The sequence below is a fragment of the Sphaeramia orbicularis genome, chromosome 20 (assembly GCF_902148855.1).
Source record: "Sphaeramia orbicularis chromosome 20, fSphaOr1.1, whole genome shotgun sequence".
Taxonomy (NCBI): Eukaryota; Metazoa; Chordata; class Actinopteri; order Kurtiformes; family Apogonidae; genus Sphaeramia; species Sphaeramia orbicularis.
In genome coordinates, this window is record NC_043976.1 from 9,463,720 (window position 1) to 9,487,276 (window position 23,557).

Below are 23,557 nucleotides of genomic sequence, written 5' to 3' on the forward strand. Positions count from 1 at the left end.
TGAAAAAAATCTAGCAGAAACTAAAAAACATAATAATGGTGGGCTGACTGTACTCCCAGATACTGAGCACTGGCGAGAAAGAAGACAATCCCAGACTAGTGAGATGCCGCTTGCCAACAGGCATATACGAGATTTTTGGATTAGAGACTTAAAAGGGTAAATATCTAAAGTGGCTTTCTAATTTCTGAAGTTGGTATAGAAAGATTAATTTGAAGCTGGATCAGTTGGTTGTACATCCCTATTAGGCCCATGTCCCTCTGACTCCGATTCAAACCTCAGATCGCTTTATGTAGCCGTGAATCTAAGCGGCTCTCTGTCTTGTTGACAAAACTTAGCCTGTCCAACATTATGGTTAAACCTGCTTTGTAAAACCCCATCCTCTCTTGCTCTCAGTGCTGCAGGGTGGATAGACGGGCATAGAGGAAAGGGGTGGTAGAGGTGGGGGGGGGGGGGGGGCAGAGAGCAAAAAATAAGAGAGCGCGAGAAAGAGCCTACGACAGAGACGGCAAACAGAAGAGACAAACAGAATGTCTTTCACGTCTCCGCTCCAGTGGACAGGAGGAATAAACCAGCAAAGACCTGCCTGCTAAACACATCTCTCTCTTTGTTGTCAGGTTGCAGCCTGAATGGGAGCAAAAGTAGAGCGACAGCAGATGGGGGGGTGGCTGATGGGAGGGAGGAGAAGGATGAATGCCCTAAGGCTACTTTCAGACACTGTCAACGGCTGTTATAAGAACGCCTTCATGTCTGCCTGGCCCTCGTCCACCGTTCTTAACATAGATGCCGCTCATTCACCGCGCTGACGGCCTCATTGCGCTGCGTCAATTACCCGCTCTTGACAACTCATACCATGGTGCCATTTTTACGAGCGTCCTATATTTAAGTGTTATATGCAGTAAGTCTAAAGGTGAGAACTCCTGAGTAGTGTAGGTAGGCGCATGGAAGTGGGCACCTGAGCTTTAGATTCCAACTTGCCTATTGCAGAGGTTGATAAATACTCCACGTGTCCCACCAATCATTCTCCCTTAGCGCTCTTTAAACGGTTACTCTGCAGAAGTCATTAACGTTCGCAATGAGGCGTTGAGGGGGGTGGGGTGGGACGAAATAAATTGGAAAGCCCAGCCTAATATTACATCCACTGCACTATCTCTGAGCAGACTTGGGAGGTAGTGTATGTATGTGTGGGTACTGCGCAGGTAGTGAATTTTACCAGTCGTCTTCCAATGATGTTATGCTTTTGAAATATGCTGATGGTGCAAAACTGCCAATGACACATCCCAGCGACTTTTACTGCTTTAAAGGTCTTATCACTTCTTGTTCCTGTCATGGGATAAAAAGCATTATATCTCCTTCTTAGCAAAACCTTTAACATGCAGAACTTGGTATCGAACAAGGCTAGAGGAGTTCTGCCGTTTTCCAATAGTATTGACTTTCTTCTTTTTAATTTCATTGTAGGATTAATTAGTAAAGAGTTTGCAAGTTTGGTTTATTTTTTTGGAAGAGCTTCGTTCTCACTTGGTTTCATTATTAGTTTTTGTCTTTTTGGAAAGATGGGGTATTTGTCATGTGCAAGATTCAGAAAGGTCAGAAAAATAATGGGTAATAAGAATAAGTTTAAACTGATGCATGAAATGAAGTAACAAAGACCACAACAAAAAGGCATTCTTTCCCTAAGTTTGGTTTAGTTTAATTAGTTTTGTAAATACACATTTTCAGGTGATAATTTCAGTTAAAGCTTTCAGTCTGCTGTACTTTTTAGTGTCGGGGGGAAAACTCCGTAATTACTTTTCAGCATATTGTAATTTAAGCAGTCTGGGAGGAAACTAGACTTGTACATCTCCTGTGACTCAAGATTATGACCGATTATAGGTGCGGTGAGGGTTAAATGTAAGACTTACGGCTTTAATTACTGATCGCTGCTAAGATTCTGTCAGATGTGACTCGCAGAAACACCATGGCAACTCCCATTAATGTGATAACTTGGCTATCTCGACATCAGGTCATCTATCTTTATATTTAATCCTGATTTGGACAGAGATGAGAGCTTGGAAGTAAAGTAGGTGTTTTCCTGATTTTTTGCTTGTGGATCTTTAATAAAATCCTTTAAGACATTATCTTGGGCATATTTTCTGCTTTATTTAACTAGTATTAGAGATGGACCATAAAGGTAGGGGGGAGAGAGAGGGGAGGACATGCTACAAAGGACCTGGACTGCAGTGGTACATGCTATGTTCTCTACCAGGTGAATCGCCAAGGCTCAAAAATTAGTTTTTATTATTTTGTTAGTTTTCATTAATGACAGTAACCTTGGTGCCGAATGCTCTTTTCATTTGCTGTACCAATTTCTGCTGAAAATCCCTGCAGAGTTGCAGAAATAATGAGCCTGGCTCTGGAGACAATGAAAGTAATGGTGGAAAATAGACCTAGACAGAAAGTTCTCATTAAAGACGACCTCACGGTGACTTCTAGGCTCAAGCCTGCCTAATCTAATCTTATAGGTTGTGTCGGTGCAGTGCGGTACAGCAGCATTGACTGGGGCTGTTTGTGCCTTTCACTCCTTTCCGTTAATACAACAGACACACTGGCATCCTCTTGGGGGGGGGGGGGGGCTGGAGTGGGCTGAAATGAAACAGGGCCACAGACAAATGGGCAGCCTCTGGAGGAGAGGATGAAACGAATGGAGCGAGAGGCACAGGAACACACACCTGCGCCCTGACATCTGCTGACAAAGACATGCCCTTCTACTGGGCCACTCGGGGAGGGTGTGGGCGTGTGTGAGAGTTCGAAAGAAGCTCTTTGTGAGTGTGTTCATGGGTGTGTGTGTCTATGTGAAACTGTATCCGAGTGTATGTGAATGAGAACATGCAACGTGACCAGGGCTGATAACAACCTCTATTCAGAGGCCGAGTAAACACGAGCAGCTCCCAAGATATTGCCTTGGCCAGCCTGCAAAGAAGACTGGTCTGTCAAACACACATATACATACACGCACACACATGGAGGACACAGAGCTAGGTTTTGTTAGAGCAAGATTTAAAAGGAACCACTTGCCTTCATCCTGCGACCACAACTACTTGCAGCAAAAAAAAGGAAATTAGTAGTTTGCCACACAAGTGTTTCATGTGTGCAGCTTGTTAAAGTCCTGCTCAGGGCGTGGGGTAAATTCTCAGCATTTTCTATCCTCAACAAAATCCCACTGCTTCATAGCAAACAAGTTGGGACAGGACTTGTCAAGAGTCCAGGGATCAAACAGTGAAGATGAGGAAGTGTGGCGGACAGACATGTTCACTCAGACACAACAACAGCAAAGAAGTCTTTCAACCCTGATGTTGCAAAATGAACATTACTCTGTTTATCAAAAGGGGTATTGAGTTAAGACGGAGTCACATCTGCAATGCTAGGGCTGAAAAAAAAAAAAAAAAAAAAAGAAGAAGAAGAAGAAAGAAAAAATCCATCCAGTGCAGCTCTCCTGTTGACCTTGTGTGTCTGGAGGATATGTGGCAAGCCCCGTCTGGCATTTTGCTGGCCATTTAAGTTTAAAATCTAGTCGGTTAGTCCACAGCAAGAGCTCAGACCCCACAGGGGAGCCTGCGCTAACTCCTCATCCTGGAACACATGATGCTACCCCTTTCTTCTCTTTTTCTCTTGTCTCCTGCTGCTGCAGCTTCTACTGCTAACCCTGCTTTTTCCTCTCTCTTTGTTCCACCCCCCCCCCCCCCCAAAACCTTCAATACAGGGCAGTGATGATGTCTGTTCCAGACATGGCAGCCAGGAAATGCCTAGTCAGAGCACCAAGCTGTGGAGAATGTGTGTATGTGTCTGAAAAGGAGAACGAAGGGTAGTGAAAAGACGGAGACAGTAAAGTGTATCTGAATTTAGAGTAGGCCCTGCCTCTTTCTTTACTAGACATGTGGTTCAAAGAGTGCAAAGTCACAGTGTGTGGAGCTGGCAGCAGTCTTGGGAACAAGGAAAATCAGTGAATGAAGAACAGTGACACTAAAAAGGACTGCACGCATGTGTGCCTCTGTGTGCAGGGAGGGCAATGAGGAACCAAGCCAATAAGAAGGTAAAAGGTCAAAAAACACTGAACTTGAATGACAAATTAAAACCAAGCGGTCAGGTAGAGGCCAAGTAAGACCACGTCATGTCAACTTGTGCAGCACAGAAGAAAAAGAATCTGTAGGTAACTCGGGGAGCTCTGGTGATCTGTGATAGAAATGGGTTGGCTAGGTCTTTGAGTTCTGCAGGCCTCTGCTCTGTGGAGAGAGAATGAGAGCAGGATGAGGAATGAGAGCACAGGACAGTGCAGCTCGGGTTGCTCGTACACACGCCGCCACTAGCTGATAGCTGAAACCCTTCGCCGACCTGAACCTGGGCCACTGTGCACAGAGCACCTCATAAATCCCCTCCGCTGGAAGACGAGGAATGTATTAAGTCATAGGCAGCGGTGTTGACTCAGTCTAGGTGGTATTGCCGCCCACACAGCTGGGGAGGAACCCAAGTGAAACTTGGCCTCAGACCTGAAGGCTGTGGGTTTGAGGCCTACATCAAGGGTTGTGTATTTCAGAGCAGGCGCCAATTACGTCGGGGGCAGTCCAGTGGTGTGGTGAAGAGTGAGATTGCAGTCACTGACTATGCACTTTAACCTTGTTGCAGAGCAGGGCAAGAATGGGAAAGTTTTACTACAAGGAGCATTTAAGTATTACAACTGATTAAAGGGGCATACATTTTAGGAATTAAGATGTTCATAATGTTTTATTGAAAACTACTGCTATTTTTACTAAGTATGAGAGTGGAAATACTTGAAGATTAGTTTGACTTTTTGAAGTGGGGATGAATGAGGTTCTTATCCACTCAGTCATCATTTTAAAATCACAAAAATACATTCAGAAGTATATTATGTTAACAAGTAGGAGGTAATTGACAAGAAATATTTGTTGCGTGTTAATTTATGTTCTTTCCTTAAATCAACTTGTTATTTTTACTCCCTACATTTGAAATGATCTGTATATTCTACTCCTAACATCAAGTTGTCAACTTAACAGACAACACATAAAAAGATGATCCCTTAGTGTATCCTTCAGTGCACACCCTGCAGGACAAACTTAACATTCATTCATTCATTTTCTGAACCCGCTTTATCCTCACTAGGGTCACGGGGGTCGCTTGGAGCCTATCCCAGCTACATAGGTGCGAAGGCGGGGTACACCCAGGACAAGTCGCCAGTTCATCGCAGGGCTGAACATATAGAGACAAACAATCACTCTCACATTCACACCTATGGGCAATTTAGATTAACCAATTAACCTATTAGTGCATGTGTTTGGATGGTGGGAGGAAGCCGGAGTACCCGGAGAGAACCCACGCAGACACGGGGAGAACATGCAAACTCCACAAAGAAAGGTCCCACCCCCCGTCGCCTAGTGTTGGAATTGAACCCAGGACCTTCTTGCTGTGAGGCACGAGTGCTAACCACTGCACCACCGTGTCGCCCACAAACTTAACATAAAAATGAAAAAGACAAAATAAACACAAACACACAAAAAAAACAACAGACAAGACTTTCACCTCTCACATCACAGGTTCCTGCTCTACTCCATCAGAAAGGGCCGTCTGACAGCGAGGTATAAGTAGCAAAAATGTACTCAATGTAGCATACAGATTCTTTTCAGGGGCTAAAATATGATTTTGCTGCCAGGCACTTCCACACCAGTACGTTGTTTAGCTTGTGTGCCATCACTCCGGTGAACATCTGCAAACTGGAAATGCATTCACACGGTCTACGAATAAATACAATCATCTATGTGATCACTTCACCTTAAAGAATCAAAGCTATGATACATGACCGCTCATGTATTTGGATACAAACTGGGTGCCTAAACCTTTAATACAGAGGCCAACTTTATCACGGCAGTCAAGTCGGTGTGCTAAAATACATTTCTGCCTCACCATAATGTACTGAGCTGGGTATGTGACGACAGCGCAGTTAAGAGGCACTCGTTACCCATCCATAGTGGTTGTGGCCTTTTAAGAGGCCCAGGGAGAGTTATGAATGGAAAGTCTCTCTGTTGCAGAACTGTGTCTTCAAGAGTCAGGCTTACACTGGATTCGGGTGCAGGCTGCAACAGTAGGAAACCAGGGTGGGGTAAGGGTGGTGGGGGGTGGGGATCTAAAAAAGGAGCTAGTGGGTGGGATAAGGACAGGAGGGTAGGGGGTTCAGCCACAGGCATTTACCTAACCAAACACAGCTGTCATGCATGCGTTTGTGTGTGTGTGTGTGTGTGTGTGTCTTTATATACTGTATACATGTGTGTTTGAAGAGAGGGAGAAGGAGCTAAAGGATTATGGCAACACAAGCAGTCTGGCTCATTCAAATGGGGGAAAACACAAGGCGCTGGCTTGTACAACACACACTCACTCGCACAACCCCCCTCCTCATCCCCTTCCTCCTCCTCCTCCCCTTCTCTTCTTCTTCATCCTCCTCCTCTTCTCTCCACTCCACTAGGGCCTCCATCCAGCGAGGGCAGCCAAAAGAGGGGAGTCGGGCCCAGATAACTCCCTGTCTTATCCTAACAGGATTCAGTCTGTACACAAAGGCCTATAAGAATAATGAAAGGGGGTTTGGGAGCACTTGAAGCCGGGTTAAGCGGCGTACACAACCTCCTCTCTTATGTGCTAAGAGCGCCACAATCCCCCAGACTCAAAAACAAAAGGTACTAATCACAGACTAGCAACTTAAATACTATTTACCGGTGGACCACAGCCACCGAGACGGCCTTAGAGACAGAAGGCTCTTACTTAAGCCGGGATAGCGTGCACCGTCTGTGATTAAATGAAAATAAATAAATAAAACTAAAAACAAACCCAGCTTTGATCCTCTTTGTAAAGAGGCATGACCCAGAAAGACAGACCATAAGATTTCAGCTTTTTTCCCTTGCGCATGTAGAATAAAAAAAAGGTCCAAACTCTTAACACTTGTTTCTCAAAATGGGACCAGTGAGTCTTCATATCAGTGGATTTTATTGTCACATTTCTTTCATACATCATTCTGTCATATTAAAACAAAAGAGACAAATTATTACCTTGTCAAAAGCTGAAAACTACAAAATGTGACAAATTCTCTACAGGGACTGAATATTAAATGACTACACTTTAAGAAATATTGGATTGTTTTAGACTGCAAAAGGTGTGAGTGTAAATATGGAACATTTGTTTTTTCTTCTCTTTAAAATATATTTAACACGATTCTGCTGTTTTCATTCCTATAGGCAGAGGAAGCAGACTGTTTATAGCATTGCATATAAATTTTTTACATAAAAAATAAATCTAGGTTCACTGGGTCACAGCTGAGGTACCACCTCTCTGTAATGTGGTGCCAGGAAAAATCGTGAGTTTATACAGTTTACTTTGGCTTAGATTCCCAAAGTGGATGAGCATCGTAATAGATTATGCAGAGCCTCATTAAATCAACAGCATACCAAAGAGCCCCCCCAACCCCCCATTTTAAAAAATTCAAACAAGCTGCTCTTGTATTTGTTCACTGCACTGTGAATGTTTACTTTCGCATATGCGTGAAAATGTTGCCGTCAAAAATCTTGGGAGGGAAAGGAGATAAGGTCATCCATCTAATCTCTCTGTTCCTCTTGTCTCTGATTTCGTATCAGCGTCAGACGTCTGTGTTCTAGGAAAACAGACGGCGTTGCATGAGAGGCTGATGCCTTCTGACGAGTGCGTCTCCATGTCAGGTGCGGCTGGGAGTGTTGAATGAGGTGGGGAATCAGCGGAAGGTGGGCAGAGACAGTAATGGAAAGAGGGGAAAAGGGTGTCTCGCGGAGCACAGATTTGAGTCTGGAGGAGATGAGAGTGCCGCTGACTGAGTTAACCCCACAGGCCTGTCACATCCTATTCTCAGCTTCACTGAGCAAGACGGGGCTGAGGACCAAAAAGGGTGCGAGCGCAGTCACATGCTCCTGGCTAACTCACCGAGTTTAATGATTTGGAAGGGAGGACTAAGCTAAATTGAACTAATTTAAGGTTGGGCCAGATGTACTCCATCAAATCCAACCATCACCTGATGAATCAGTAAGTCATGTAGCCAGAGGACGGCAGCCAACACTGGCAAATAAGGTTCTAGCCAGCAAAATGAGAAGAGTATGTTGCTCACTTTTCATGCAAACCAAATTACTGTCCAACAAGGAGTAAAAATTAAAGAGCATCATGTAAATGCTCTGGATGGCAATGACACCCTTTGCCACAAGTTGATTTATCACAGTACAGAAAAAGAAAAACTGTACGGTGAAGAGGAACAAGGGAAAACAGATGAAGTTGCATAAGGTGCCTCTCATTGCACAAGGATTTTCTTGTTTGTCTGTCGTCATTTTGTCTTCCAAAAATATTTATTCCCCAAAGCCAAATTGTCTTCCACGTGACAGAAGAATGGGGGTGGTGGTAGTGTGTGTGTGTGTGTGTGTGTACATGTGTACTGCAGAGCACACAGAAAACGCATTGTTGGCCAGACCCGAAACAACACAGCAGATTGTTTCCCACTGACAAAGAAGGTCTGGTTTCTCATAGTGAAACAGGGCCGATTTACTGCCTGTGGCTTCAAAAGAGTGGAAACAGAAGCCATTCTAAAGGAGAGTGCAGCTCACTGAGCAGACAGCAGAAATGTTATTCACATTATTCAACTGAATAGAGCCAGAGGAAAAGATATAGCAAAAAAAAACTAAAATCACAGCAGTGGCAAACAACAACTGCAGGAAGCTGTGTACACTAAATATAGAAAATTTGAATAATCATTGAGTGATCCCCGTTCCTGAAGAGGTGTTTAACAACAACCGGAGAAAATGAAGAACAGCTGAAGGGCTGACAAGAAGCAGAGTGATAAATGGTGGAAATAAAGAACAGGTTTCATTAAATTACTGGTCATAAAACACTGCCCACATTCTTTTGTTAAAAGCAGTCCTCACACAGTATCACTAACCTCTGGCCAAAAAAAAGAAAAGAGACCAAGGTGTTGTACAACAGCACATCTCCTGTTCAATCTCTATAGACACCATTAATTCTTTATGGTCTACTGCTGCCCAAGGTTGTGTATAGGGTCTCTCAGAAAATTTTCCTCTCATCTTTTGAGTTCAGTGATGCTGACGAACAGTCAATGCACACAGGATATGGGAATTTCAGTTGCCTGGCACATTTCTTTGTTCATTACATCTCGCTGCATTGTTTAGGCCCACCAGTTGAGACCCCAGCCCTGGCAAGTACACTGACCCCTACAGAGCTCGCATTTGCTGGCAGGTCACTAGTTCAGGGCCAAATTAACATTTCATGAGTCCCTGCAAACATGTGAGGACTATGTGAAGCAGGAATAAGAAGACGGTGTGGACAATGTGTGTGTACAGTGTGTTGGTGTGTGCTGTCTGTGGTTGTACGCAAGATAAGGATGAGGCAGAGGAGGAGGAAGAGGAGGAAGGGGTGAGTCATTGAGCCTTTGAACTGGGGCATAATGGCATTAAAAACACTGATGGAATTATCTGGCCGGAGTTTGTGGAGCGTACACAAGCGGGCGGGGGGGTGGGGTGAAAAAGGATGACACAGTCAGACAGAAGAAAGATGTAAGGAGAAAGAAAAGAGGAGAAAGGGAAGAGGGGGGAGGGCAGGCAGCCACACAAAGCTAATCAGATTTTATAGATCGACCAGGCTAAAAGGCTGATCTCGGCTTTTGTCCTCCGAAATGCCTGAAGGTGTCCGGCCCTATGAGTGCGGGGGGCTGTTGGAGGTCAGTATGAGGTATTGAACGTCTGCACGGGCCATGACCATTGTTGTTCTGTCCCCTCACGAGACATGGTCAATGCCAGATTGAAATTGAAATTGATTGTACGCTTGTAAATCAGTGAGGGAAAAGGATGTGGACAGTGCTATGATCTACAGTAGTGCTGCTCTGACATACCACATGACAGGATAGAGACGGGTGAGGATTTTACCTCTAACTCAAATGAAAAGCGTTGAGTATTACACCAAAACCATTACGTTTAAGTCTGTTTAACATGCCAGAATTCTAAAAAAAACTCTAAACTTTAAGGTTGACAAAGGTAGGACTTTATGAAAACTGTAGTCCAGGGAAAAAAGGTTTATGAACATCAAAAATATTGGCACTAATTCCATTTAGCAGCCCTGTCAAACATCACACCGTGAGCTGTCTTCAACAACTGACACAAATTCAGTGGACAGAGACATATATTAAAATTAAAAACAACTTGGACCATTTACAGATGCGTCATTGAATAATTCAAAAGTGCCCTACATATAGTGTTAAATATGCAGCATTGCCGCAAGCCAAAATCTCTCATCTTTTGGGAGGCCACAGCTTTTAAACCCTTTTCTATTCTAAGATGTGGGATGTTCGTGCTCTAGATAGCGGACATGAAGTCTTGATGTAGCCAAGAGTTTAGGGAGGGTGTAATGGCTCGTCTCAGATCTATGGAAGAGGAAGGAAAGGAGGATTCCCACCCTGTAATTTACCGGGGCTTGGAGGGCCAACACCCTGGCTGGCTTTGTACCGCTGATGCTCTTTGTTGCTCTTTGTAGCAGCGATAATCCGGCGATCTCGCCTTATCAACCGCTCTTAAAATCCCTCGTTCCTTGGATCATCTGCCTCTTTATCGAGATGGGATTTTGTCAGAGCTATTTACATCAAACATTGCCTGAAAAAATTTAAAGCCTAAAATTGTATCACATTTAGGAAGTGTTTACCTAGAAACATAAAAACAGAAGAGTAAAAACAAAACGCTTACATACCTGGAGTACAAGTGGTTCCGGGTTGAATGCCAAGGTCATGAGGAGCTGCATTCTCTCAGTGTCCTTGAGGTTCTTAAGTAGGAAACTGCCTGAGTCTTTGGTCTCAGCGTACCTGCGAACCACGCGGTCCAGCAGTCTCTGAGAAGGGCAGTGCACCAGGTCTGACCAGCCCTCCACTACTTCTGGAGTGAGCAGACGCACATCACCGTTTATCCGAGCAAATTCAGTCTTGTACATCGCTTGGATGAGGTCGCATCTGGGCCTGCCCGTGGCCCTCTTGCAGATTTTCTGGTCTATCTCAGCCAGCTCCTGGTTGGAGCCGAGCCGTTTGAGCACCACACGGCGGGTACCCTCTCTGGGCTCGCCGTACTGAGCGAAGTAAACATTCTTGACATTAAAAACATCTAGGAATCGCAGGCGACCCCAGGTCTCAAAGGAAACCTGGCCGTTCATGAACTTCCGACACCAGCTGGTGCCGAAGCAGGCCGGACACTTATTAAGGTTGATGAAGCGTCTGTCGGTGAGCTCATTCTTCTGGAAGGAGGCAAACAGGTTGTGGGTGTTCATCAACAAGACGACAAATAATCCCAGCACTAACAGAAGCTTGAGACAGCGGTACAGGCGGCCAAGTTTGAGGGGCAGGAAGCGCAGCATGTTTGGGATGGGGCGGGGGCAGGGGGTCTTGAGGGATAGGGAGGAGGAGAGGTATTGAGATGATCGTCGGGGAGCTAACCTCAATGCCTCTCCGTCATGGTGTACAGGGGTTAACTTCTAAAGTGGGAGGAAGGGGGAAGGTTGGCACAGCTGCCCCGTGCCAGTTCCTGGCAGGGGCCGGTGAGTCATGTTCTCCCTTCTTGGTGCTTGTGTCCAACCTGGAGCCAGGAGGCCTGAAATCAAGCAAAGAAACAAGGCCTCATTACATTAGGGTAAATAAAAAGATACATTTCACAACATTGAAACTGGCTCTTTTGGTCATGAACAAGGGAAAAAAAGTTTATAATTAATCTTCTGCCAAGCCTGTAAGTCCAATGCCTACATCCCAACATGCAATTAGAAACAATGAAGCACTTTCTGTGACGTATGAAATCGTCTCACAAATTTGAATTGCTCGGGTCATTTAACAGATTTCATTACTTTTTGAGCAGAAATTAAATGGCCTACAGCCAACCTAATAAACCTGCCTGTGCCTGTTTGAGCTCTTTGGGAAATCATTTCTTGTATACTCCCCTAGTAGGGAAAAAAAAGATGAATAAGAGTATGGAAAAGGGGGAAAATAAAGTGTCAGTGATCAAATTAAGAGGAAACATCCTCTCCATGTATAAATAAAAGATGGTGCACTTTGAGGATGATTCCTCAGAGGACCTCCCTCTGTAGCTACATAAGTATCCATCACTTTTCCTCCAATGCACAACAAAACAAGCCGCTTGCATACCTCAAAAGTCACACAAGTGTAGTTTCGTTTTTACTCTCAAATTGAGTTTTCCAACTTTGCATTGTGAGGAGCGTCATGCAAAGCGTAGTTTAACCTTTGGTCAGAGCTGCCCTGGTTCGTTTTTATCATGCTTTGAAGTAGTTTCTTTGAAAATGGCTGGTGTCACTAAAATAACGTTTGTAGTTGAGGGGGAAAAGATCTGTGAACGTCACCATTAGGCGAACTGATGCGAAGACAGAAGGCAATGGAGCTAAGCATGGAGGATAGGAGAGACAACAATCAGGGCTCACAGTGCAAGAACAGTACTTTCAGAAACCCTGATAAGGCCCCAAAAGTCTATCCACAAAAATCCATGTTAGACCACCCAATCAGCTTTTTAGCTATGAGCCTTATAAGTCCCTTTAAGAAAGACAATGGCTCAGGCCATGCAAATTAGCCATCCTCAATTAGAGCTCATTAGGACATGCCTATTAGGATTGCTGACTTGTGAGGGCATGGCTAACGAGCAGGCACACTGGTGTGATTAGTGTGCGTGTCGATGGGTTCCTTGCATTTTGCTTTCAGATCGAAGTGGCTGAGATCTAGAAAGACACGGGGGCTTGAGGCAGCCAAGAGAGCAGTGGTTGTGAGAGATGTGCAGCTGTGGAGTGTCAGATAAGAAGCTGAATACACTAGTTTTTACCTCACACCCCTGTCTGTAAATACCTCAAGCAGATCCGGCCAGCATTACTAATGTAAAAATAGATCAGATCCAAATAGGGGAACTACTGACAGCTGTGCTATGCTTTTCTGTTAAAAAAAGTAAAAGAAAACAGTATTATCACACTTTTTATTCTTGCAAAAAGTCATGTTATTATAATAAACCACCATTTATCATTAGATTAAAGTACAATGGCAATAATCCATGCTTCACAAACCTAGAACACAATGATTTTTTTTAACAGTTTTTAATATTGCCTCACACCCACACTCACCTGAGATATTTTACAAGTAAAAGTCTAAGCAAAATGCATTTTCATGAGTTTATTCTGAAACCGCATTTCATTGAGTAAGCTAAATAAAAAGAAGCCGGAGGTCCACGTCGGACTGACTTTGACAGAATGCTTGCGGTGTGATAAATGAACAATTACCAAATAACCTCTCAGCCAGAGCCATTCAGTGAGAGCTTAAAAGAAGGCCAATGTAATTTAAATGTGTGTGGAAAAAAAAAAAAGGAAAATCAATTTCTACAATTTATTCATATTCAATGGAAAGGAAGATAAATTGGGAGATGGCGAGAAGGCAATTCAGAGTAGAGAACGCCCCCAAAAAACAAAACTCTCAATTGGAGTCAATAATCTGCGGTTCCGTCCTCTGCAGGGAGAGAGACGGAGCCATTTGCTTGGGGGGGAAAACTGAATATTCAGTTGCTATAAGATCTGGATTTAAGTGCCATTTAGCATTTGACAGGGGCACTTTTCGGTCAGACGGGGCGGCGAAAATCTGACGTGCAGATATGAGGTTTAAGTAGGATCAGTCAGAGGTTTAAAGAGGAAGAACTGTAACCTCAGCAAGGCCGCGAAGATGCTCACCTGCTCATCTCTGAAAAGGAAGCAACAGAGAGCAGTGCATAGGCCAAAACAGAGCCCTGAACAAGACCTGGACACAGCAGAGTAATGAAATGCATGAGCTGGCAGCGAACTTGGGAGGATATAGCTTCCTCTTCTTCTCCAGAGAAAGTGTTAGGCCTCAATTACCTATGGAGTGTTACCTGGATTACATCAATGGCTGCACTAATTGCTGGAGTGAAAGGTGCACACTGCATTTTCTCTCTGTTAATGAGAAACAACTGGGGTGTTAGAATGCTTAAAATGTTGACAATGAAATGCATGGAAAATCTGCCACTGATGGCTTACCCCTGATCCGGTGATTCTGTTTAGTATGAAGCCGTAGAGTATCGAAATTGAAACGCTCCGAGATTATGGTTTTTATAGCTCGCTGTTGCTGCTGCTACACACGCGGTAATAGTGTGAATGAGACCGAAACATTCCGCTTTATTGGAAGGACAGCACGGTAATTTAAGACGGGGATATTTTTCCCTGGTAATTACCACACTAGACTGCCTCTTGTGAATTTTACACCTGCAAAACCATTTATTTAACTCCCTCACTGTCTATTGCTGTACACCGCCGGATTGCATGGAATTATTCAGGATGACATGCAGAGAGAAAAACAACTGTACCGATGACAGCAAGGTTGCCTACTCAGGTTTTTGACGAGGGTAAAGTTCACTTAAGGCTCTAAATGGAAGCCAGATGTTCTGTTTTCTCACACAGATGTTAAGCGCTTGAATAGCGGGGCAGTGAAATTTAAAGCAGTGTTTTCTTTTGGGCAAACCTCATTGTGCCCACAGAAACCTGTGTTTTAAATTAACCCCCCCTTCATCCTTCATCGAAGCCCCTCACCCCCTTCAGCTCTGTCTGCGAGAAGGCGGGATGCGCAATACCAAGAGGAAAACCCTATTTAGAATATGCACCAAACTACCTCTCATCATACTCTGCCGCTGCCAAAGTGGGGTAAGAAAGTTTTTCAGCGTACTCACTCTACAAAGTGTGGCGGTGAACGCTCCGAAAGAGAGGCAAAGAAAAGAGGGCAAATCAAAGGATGCCTGACTCCTCATGCATGGGAGATGAGTCTCGCATTCAAAATGTTCCAAGTTTGGCAGATGTTAAGAGCCGCAAAATGGCTCATTACTGGGACAGAAAAGGCGCAAGATGAAGCAATAGGCCCCGTGTTGGCTTAAAACGGAATGACAAAGGTCGAGACAGAGGAAGATGACATCGTAATATCCCAATATTTCAACTTTTATTAAACTTAAATTTTGACAGAATAACTCTGATAAGGAAGGGAGAGGTTGAAAAGAAATTTTCCTTGTTGAATAATCTGCTTCACAGCTCATTGTGAAAAACTGGCTTCAGATAATAGTGTGTGAGGGAAAGGCTACTTCTCAGGCTAACCCATTTCCTCCACTGCACCTGAGGCTAAACTTCATTATGTTGTAATGAAGTCAAGCCACACATGAACATGCTTGATTAATTTCACTGGTAATAAAAAAGGGAGTGGAAAAGGAAGTAGAAATACAGATGGAGATGCATAACAAAAATGAAAAAAAAATATGGACAGTAAGGTGACACATGCAGTTATTGCTGTGGTGATGGAAACAAATGAATAGAGAGCACCTGCATGTAGAGTGGGCGCACTCACTCTCTGAATGAACACAAATGCAAGGAAGATAGCGGAGATCTGCAACATTACCGCCAAGCACTAATGAAAGCTTGGAAAAAGCTCACTCTGACCCCCCTCCACCCCCCTTCCTATTGCAATGTGCGGCTTTAGCTGAAGAGAGGAACTACTGTTGCCAAGGCTATCGACTGGGGGAGTCAATAATGTTTGATCACAAAAACATTTAGCCACAGCCTGATTGCCTCAGTACAGCAAACACGTATACAGTGATGGATAGATACAAATGACAGTAACATTCCAACGCCTAATGGAAAATTGAGTCTTCAGAATATAAGCACCAATTAGCAGCATCCCTATATGAAGATCAGTTCATTCATCTCTGGCTCAAACCAAATGGTACAAGTTTTAATGAGAATATCAATGCTTTGCTCCAAACTGCCACAGCTGTTGAAGACGACACTGGGAAGACTTGCTCCGGATTCTTCAAAAATGTTAACATGTTTGATTTGTTTGACATAAACAGCTGTAGAATCTCAGAAGACGGCATTTCTCCCTAAAAGTTTAGAAAGAGTTGTCATACATCTGAATCCCATGTAAATGTTATTGCAAAACAAATATGTCGTCCAAATGAAGCTGCACTTGAACTGACTAAAATGAGCTGTCAAAACAAGCTTCAGTTCAAACAAACGGAGCATATGTTAAAAGCATGGGCACATCGACAATGACGCTGGGGGGGAAATAAACTGATTATCTCACAGACTTGTGTAAATATTTGATCTGAGATGATATCTAAGGCAGTACCATGCTGTAGGAGCAGTTTTTCTAACTATGATTTTTCTTAGTTTGGAGGTCAAAACACAAAAATAACCTGCTCCTGTGGGAACTTTTAGGCTACTATTACCAGACATTTCCCTGCTGAGTGCAGAGAAACATAGCCGCAGAATGTCTTAAGTGAATCAGACTATTTTCATAACTCCCTTGTTGGGTAACCTTGTAGAAAGACTCCACAATTAGTCTTTTGTTATGGAAAAACAAATTTTAAGCAGCCTATTATACTCATTAGACTTAAAAGAGTAATTCCTTTGGACTTATTATAAGCTTTGTGTGCACCAAACAGTTGGACTGTTGTGGTAATCTATTTTTTTTTCCTATAAGACATTAAGGGTTGAAGTTACCAAAATGAATGCAATGATCAGTAAACAGCGCAAATCTCATGATGAACCCATTTCAGCAATTACTGCAAAATTACACTTTCATTTTCAGTATCTGAGCTTTTCTGCCTTTTAGGGAAATGTTTCGAAACGCTATCAGCCCAAGCCAACACGGGCTCCAAAAAAAAAAAGCCAATCGACTCTGATCAAAATCAAGTTGGCCAAGTGGAACCTGTTGAGGTGCATTGTTTTCAGTGCCAAGTATGTTTAACCTGCAGCAACATATTTCACTTGAGCAAAACTAAATACACCTGACGATTTTAACAGTGCATCAGGAAAAAACAAAAAAACACCTTTGCAGCAAATGCTCTTAATATGCATTTAGAGGGTCAAAGAACACCACGGTTTCTCTCATACTATCCACATCTGTCCAGACTATAAAGCAGCTAGTGCTGAGTGAGATTAGTGCATTATACTTGCCTTGCAATCTAAATTAAGCTGTTATTACAATAGAGATGACTAATATCTTTTAATGCATGCTGAAAATACAACTATTTACATGGCAGGTAATACACTAAAGAGGGGTTTTGGAGTGGCCAAAGCCTATTCTGTTGTTAAAAAAAATGAAAACAGCCCCAGCACTAGTGGTAATATTACACTCCCTGTCACAGGTAAGAGAATGTGGGCATCAGATAAAGGTTTGTGGTGTAGAAGGTTATTTTATTTGGCTTATCATTTCATCATTCAGTCGCTCCAAGTGTCAAGCACCATGGAGCATTTCAACACAGGCACTGAAAAAAAGGAGAAATTAGATAAAGGTTTTTCATTTATTTGGTCAATCTCAAGCTTTGCAGGGAAAATACCAGGCAGTCGTTAAATATACAGTGATATGGAAAATATATGAGTGCCAACAGAGACTGCAGACAGAAGAAACAACTGTAAAACAAACCTGTACGACTTTTCCTCCTCTTCGGCTCTGTAGTAGTAAAATGCTTAGCGCTCCGTTGAGATCATTCTTTAAAGTTGCAGCTACTTAAGAAGCCGGATTCTGCTTCTCTGGATCACAGTCGAGGATTTCTAGTTTCTTTAAAGCTCGACGAAAATCTCTATCAAGCAAACTCAACACGGGCTTCCAGTGTCTAGCTCCTAGGTATGTAGCCAGCTAGCCTGCTAGCTGCTGAAATAAACAGTTGAGATGTCGAGTCTTAACTCTTCATATACCGGATCTTTCCGACTGGACGACGCGGTCCTCTTCACAATAGACAACAACGTCTATGTTTTGCATTTACGTCCATATCTGTCCGCGTATCATGAGTGCCTTTGTGGCCACGGAATTGCCCCTTTTCTTCTCTCAGGCAGCAGCTCACTCCTCTCCAACAACCACAATGGGTTCTGTTTCGACTCTTTTTCAACACCAGCCTCTCTGGGTTTTACGACACTTATGTCCGTTTGTTGGCCGCGTTGCTAGGAGATTATTCTGATGCTGGCTTGTCTAGAACACCGCCCCCCGTGAAAACTTTGACCAAATTTCTGTTTTATTCCGTGTCTCTTTCAGTTTAATGGCAATGTTTGCAAAAAGTGGGCTTTAATATAGTATTTTAACCTAATATAGTGAAATTAAATGTGATATTTTTTATGTCAATAAAGTGCACGTGACATAAAAGCGAATTTCAATATATTTGCTGTAAGCGGATGTCATGTTGCCAAAATACAATGCAGTAAATATAAATAATAAAAGAATTTTAAAAAAAATAATAATAGTAAAAAATATCTGCGTCTGCACTGTATTTTTTGTAATACACTGAATGTAATAAGCATACATATGTTAAATTCAGGCTCCTGTTTTCATTTCTAAGATATGTAACCCCTGTGACACTTTAGAGGCATTGTGGTAGAAGAAAGGCAGACTAATAAATGAACGAACGACCAAATAAATGCGACTGTGATTGGCTTCATGCATTCCCATGGGGCAGATGGATGGAGAGGAGCGTCGATATCTGCCTGTGACCGTGGACTCGTCAGTGCAGAAAAAAACACTTTGCATTTACTGCCATCTGCTGGAAAGTGGAGGGTTTACAGCCAATCTATGCTATGTTCAAATGCTTTTTGTAAATTTCTGATTTAGCATATGTTTCTGGATTACAACTAACATTTATTGGTTCTGCGGGGCTAGTGTGCTTTATAGTGATGGGACTTTTGGCTCTTTGAAGGGAGCCGTTCACTGAAAAGAGCCGCTCTTGTATGTTTTTTTGCATTATTTTGAAACACCAATGTTCAGTGGCGGCACCAAGATTTTAAAAGTGGGGGGGGGCAACTGGAGGGCAAAGAAAATGTTGGGGGGGTCGGACAAAAAAATTTCGCACATAGTGTGAAATTAACGTTTTGCGCTTTAGCAGCTGCTATACATATATATATATATATATATATATATATATATATATAGTTAAACGGATCGTTTTAAATGGTAATTGAATGTGACTTTAAATTTTACAATGTCAGGTGAATATCATACATCATGTATCATGAACCAAAATGGAGGAGAGGAAAAGTAACATCATTAGTTGGCTGCTTAATCTTTACATTACAAAGTTGTTTTGCTTGAAGAGTCTTTAATTTTGCAAGTCTTAAGTTATATTCTGAGTTATATTTTCCAACTATATCTTGTATTTTTATTTTAAGAGGTACTGAACAGTCAAGTTAGATTTGTGTGTGTGTGTGTGTGTGTGTGTGTGTGTGTGTGTGTGTGTGTGTGGTTTTGATTGAACTAACACCTGCATGCGATGAACTAAGAGCAGAGGTCAGATTCTACCTAAAAGATCTATTTTTTCATCTTTAGAAAGTAGCTGTCGTAAAGAGAGCGTAGAGCGGAAAAAACTGAATACGAACTACGCGATTTTTGTGGTCAAGACATGCTAGCCTAACAGTGCAGGTGTTGAGACTTAGATCGCTTTGCAGCTAGACTATGTAGAAAGAGAGTTATTTTATACGTTTTTGGGCTTAGATACCTAACCAAGGTTGATTGACAGGCGTACACAGCACACGCTGAACTTAGATGAACTTTTGTTATAAGCTTTTCTTAGAAATAATGCTGAACAAATGACGTATAACGGATATGCTTTGCCCATGTGTTATTATTAAACAATTGTGAGTCTTGTATTAATGAGGTCACGAGGAAATGGGAGTCTCCAACAGTCACTAAAGACTATAAAACGTAATGAAGGAGACTCCCAGGTGGAAGGGGTTTTTTGTTTTGACAAGTGTGTGTTTTATAGAGATACTAGTGGTAAACTGCCTTCTCTGATAATTCACAAGTTTTGATTTTTTGTAAACTTTTGCTGTTTTTTAATAAACCAGATTTTGGTAAAAATTTTTAAACTCAACCCTTCTCTTGGTGAATTTTTCTTCATTCTCCTGTTGTGTTCCCCCGACACCAACTTCAAGTGGTAAGTCCTTTTTAAATTGGGGGCTACCCCCCATTCCCAGCAGTTGGGGTCTTTACCCTGGCTCCTTAGATTCTATGGGGCTCCTGGGCAGATAAAGAGACACCGTTTTGTCCTTTGCATCACGTAGACGTATTCCTAAAATAGCGAAGGTTACACTTTCGGTGGAACAAATATGAAAAATATTGGAACAACAGTCTCTTCCTGAGATCCTTGAGTCTACGTGTTTTACAATATGTATATATATATATATATATATATATATATATATATATATATATATATATATATATATATATATATATATATATATATATATACAGGGTGGGGAAGCAAAATTTACAATGAACATTTAGTTGTTTTTTCTCAGCAGGCACTACGTCAATTGTTTTGAAACCAAACATATATTGATGTCATAATCATACCTAACACTATTATCCATACCTTTTCAGAAACTTTTGCCCATATGAGTAATCAGGAAAGCAAACGTCAAAGAGTGTGTGATTTGCTGAATGCACTCGTCACACCAAAGGAGATTTCAAAAATAGTTGGAGTGTCCATAAAGACTGTTTATAATGGAAAGAAGAGAATGACTATGAGCAAAACTATTACGAGAAAGTCTGGAAGATACTATTAAAGAAGAATGGGAGAAGTTGTCACCCCAATATTTGAGGAACACTTGCGCAAGTTTCAGGAAGCGTGTGAAGGCAGTTATTGAGAAAGAAGGAGGACACATAGAATAAAAACGTTTTCTATTATGTACATTTTCTTGTGGCAAATAAATTCTCATGACTTTCAATAAACTAATTGGTCATACACTGTCTTTCAATCCCTGCCTCAAAATACTGTAAATTTTGCTTCCCCACCCTGTATATACATAAAGTGTATAGCCTATCTGTTACACTTTATATAGAGGGCAACCATAGGTAAAATCAGGTAATACTTAATGTATTCAAGGTATTTGTAAAAAACTACAGCATGAACAGCTCAGACTTTCTGTTCTGATTATTTAATAGGAACAATCTACTTTCACATATTTCTCTAAACACATTAGAAAAACATGCAGCAAACAAACAGCAGTGCCAGTGTATGCAAGTTAATAAATGTTGAAAACAAAATAAAACTAATAGCCTAACCAACTAATCAAACAAAACGTATGTATACAATGACTTCCACTGCATGCACATGTATATAATCACTGACAACATCTGTAGGCTTAGGTCCACTTACATACCGACTGTTACAATCTTCTAGCAGAAATTTAAATTGAGTGATAAAACAGACCTGAACAGTTAACGAAACTATTTGTAATTAATAGGAGGGTTCAAAACATAAAAAACTAGTCCTTATGCTACTCATGCTAATTCTTTGCTTTACATTTCTAATATAGAAGAAAGATGAATGCAACACAAGCGGAGGTATTAATCCATTCCAGAACTGAAGGCACACATATCATTATGAACCTAGAACTATATTATTCATAAGAAACAACATCTGCATGTTAGACCTACTCTTCAGTCTCTTCTTGAAGAGAATGTAGTTATAATATGTGGTGTATTTAAAAGGAAATAGGTTTCCAAAATCACAAAAGATACAAGTATAATTTGAAATCTTGTAGAAAAATGGATGTGATACAATTATACATATAAAAGAGAACAAAAAAAACAACTTTGATATCATGGAAGTACCAGTGGTGTTTAAATGAGTTCAAAACTGTATATTTCTTTGTTGCCTGAATTTTCCCAAAGATTTTGCCCAAATCTGGGTGGGGGGCAACTGGGGGGGCAAAGGTTGTGACTGGGGGGGCATTTGCCTCCCCATGCCCCCCCCTTGGTGTCACCACTGCCAATGTTTTAATGACTAAATAGACTACATGTGATGATTGACATTACATTTTAAAGTTGTTTAACTGGTGCAGCAGTAAATATTATCTTACTGTAAAAAAGAATAGTTAGTTCAAATGTTTGGGCTAAATACATGACATGAGAGGTAGTATTAGGCAAATGCTGGAATTTGACAAAAAAAAACAAAAAAACATCACGGTACATTATGTGGACCAGTCTGTAGCCTAAAAATGAAGAAAATAAAACATTTTCTTATGAAATAACATTTTATTCTCCTCAAAACAAGAACAATAAATGTGTGAACATACAGCAAAAAATAGCACAAAACACAACAGTGATTAACCCTTTCATGCACAGTGGTCATTACAGTGGACAGTTGTTCTCCAGCTGTTCTCTTGTATATTCATGGGTTTTGTTGTTTTAGTTCTGTATCAGCCAACACAGTGGACGCTCATGCATCATCCCATACACTGATATTCATATCATTACTGTAACTTTCCTGTTCTTTTATCTAAATCAATTGCTAATTGTTATTAGACTGTAATTACAGAGTTTTGTTTTTTGCATATTATCTGAGTGAGTAATAACTAGTATTATAGTATGTTCAAATGTGAGAAAACATCAGATTAGCAGCATTAACCTCCTGAGACCCAGGAAAGTGAAAATTTTAGCTTTTTTCCATTAAACAATTGTCTTGATTGGAAACCGCATCATGCAACAGTTTTTTTGTTTGTTTTTTTTTTTAACTATTTTTATTTATTTTAATGGAATGTCCCTTACAATGGACAGGATTTTTTAAGTGAAACTGTCAAACTTTTGTCCCCTACAGAGGACAAAAATGCGTTGCTGGGTCTCAGGAGGTTAAAAATGTTTTTATTTCATAGTTTTCACACAGCATGTCAGTAAATGTATGTTTCTTTGCTTCAAAAATTAAACACACAGTGTTCAGCTGAGTGGACATTTTTGTAACTTCATGAAAAATAGGTTAATAAAAAAAAAAAAAAAAAAATCAATCACATTGTTTTTTCATGCCTAAAGAGGAATAAAAACACTCAGAAAAAAAAAAAAAAAATCTTGATTAAGGTTCTGATAATTCACGCATGAAAGGGTTAATCACTGCAATTACTTAAATACTTCAACTATAGTGCAATTCTCAGAACAAGAACAGTATGTTAGTAAAAATACAGAAAAAATGCACAAAACACAAAAGCGATTTATCATTGCTATTAAATACCTTAACAACTGTAGTGCATTTTCTGCTTTTCCGCTAAACTGACAGGCAATCGGACACTCCCTCCTTAAATAAATAAATAAATAAATAAATAAATAATTAACGGCTCTTTACAAAGATTCGGTTCCCATCGTTCATTTCAAAGAGCCGTTCAAAAGATTCGATTCGTTCATGAATGTCACATCACTAGTGCTTCAACTTATCTTTTTTGTTGTTTACCAAACTAATGTCATACTCTTTTATTACATGTGTTTTACTTTTTTTTTTTTTTTCTTTTTTTTTTTTGCTTGCAGTTTAAGGTTTATTACATTGCCAGCCGTAGCCTAAGTTGAGACTATTATGAAGGAAGCTAATATTTCCCAGGAACAGTAAACGCAGCGCCGCTCTCGTGCTGCGGATGTTGCTGCTGCTGCTGAAATGAATCAAATGCGCGAGAGCAA

At 41.4% G+C, this 23,557-nt stretch overlaps 1 protein-coding gene across 1 annotated transcript in view; it reads right to left on the reverse strand.

Annotated features, from left to right (window-relative positions):
* dipk2ab (divergent protein kinase domain 2Ab) overlaps positions 1–18,038 on the reverse strand; it is a 28,426-nt gene extending 10,388 nt beyond the window's left edge. The window contains exons 1-2 of the mRNA XM_030123091.1: positions 17,552–18,038; positions 10,798–11,684 (exon numbers count right to left, since the gene is read on the reverse strand). Of these exons, the coding sequence (XP_029978951.1) occupies positions 10,798–11,451 (654 nt within the window). The 5' untranslated portion in view covers positions 11,452–11,684; positions 17,552–18,038. The remainder of the gene's footprint in view (positions 1–10,797; positions 11,685–17,551) is intronic.
* Positions 18,039–23,557: the final 5,519 nt, after the last annotated feature.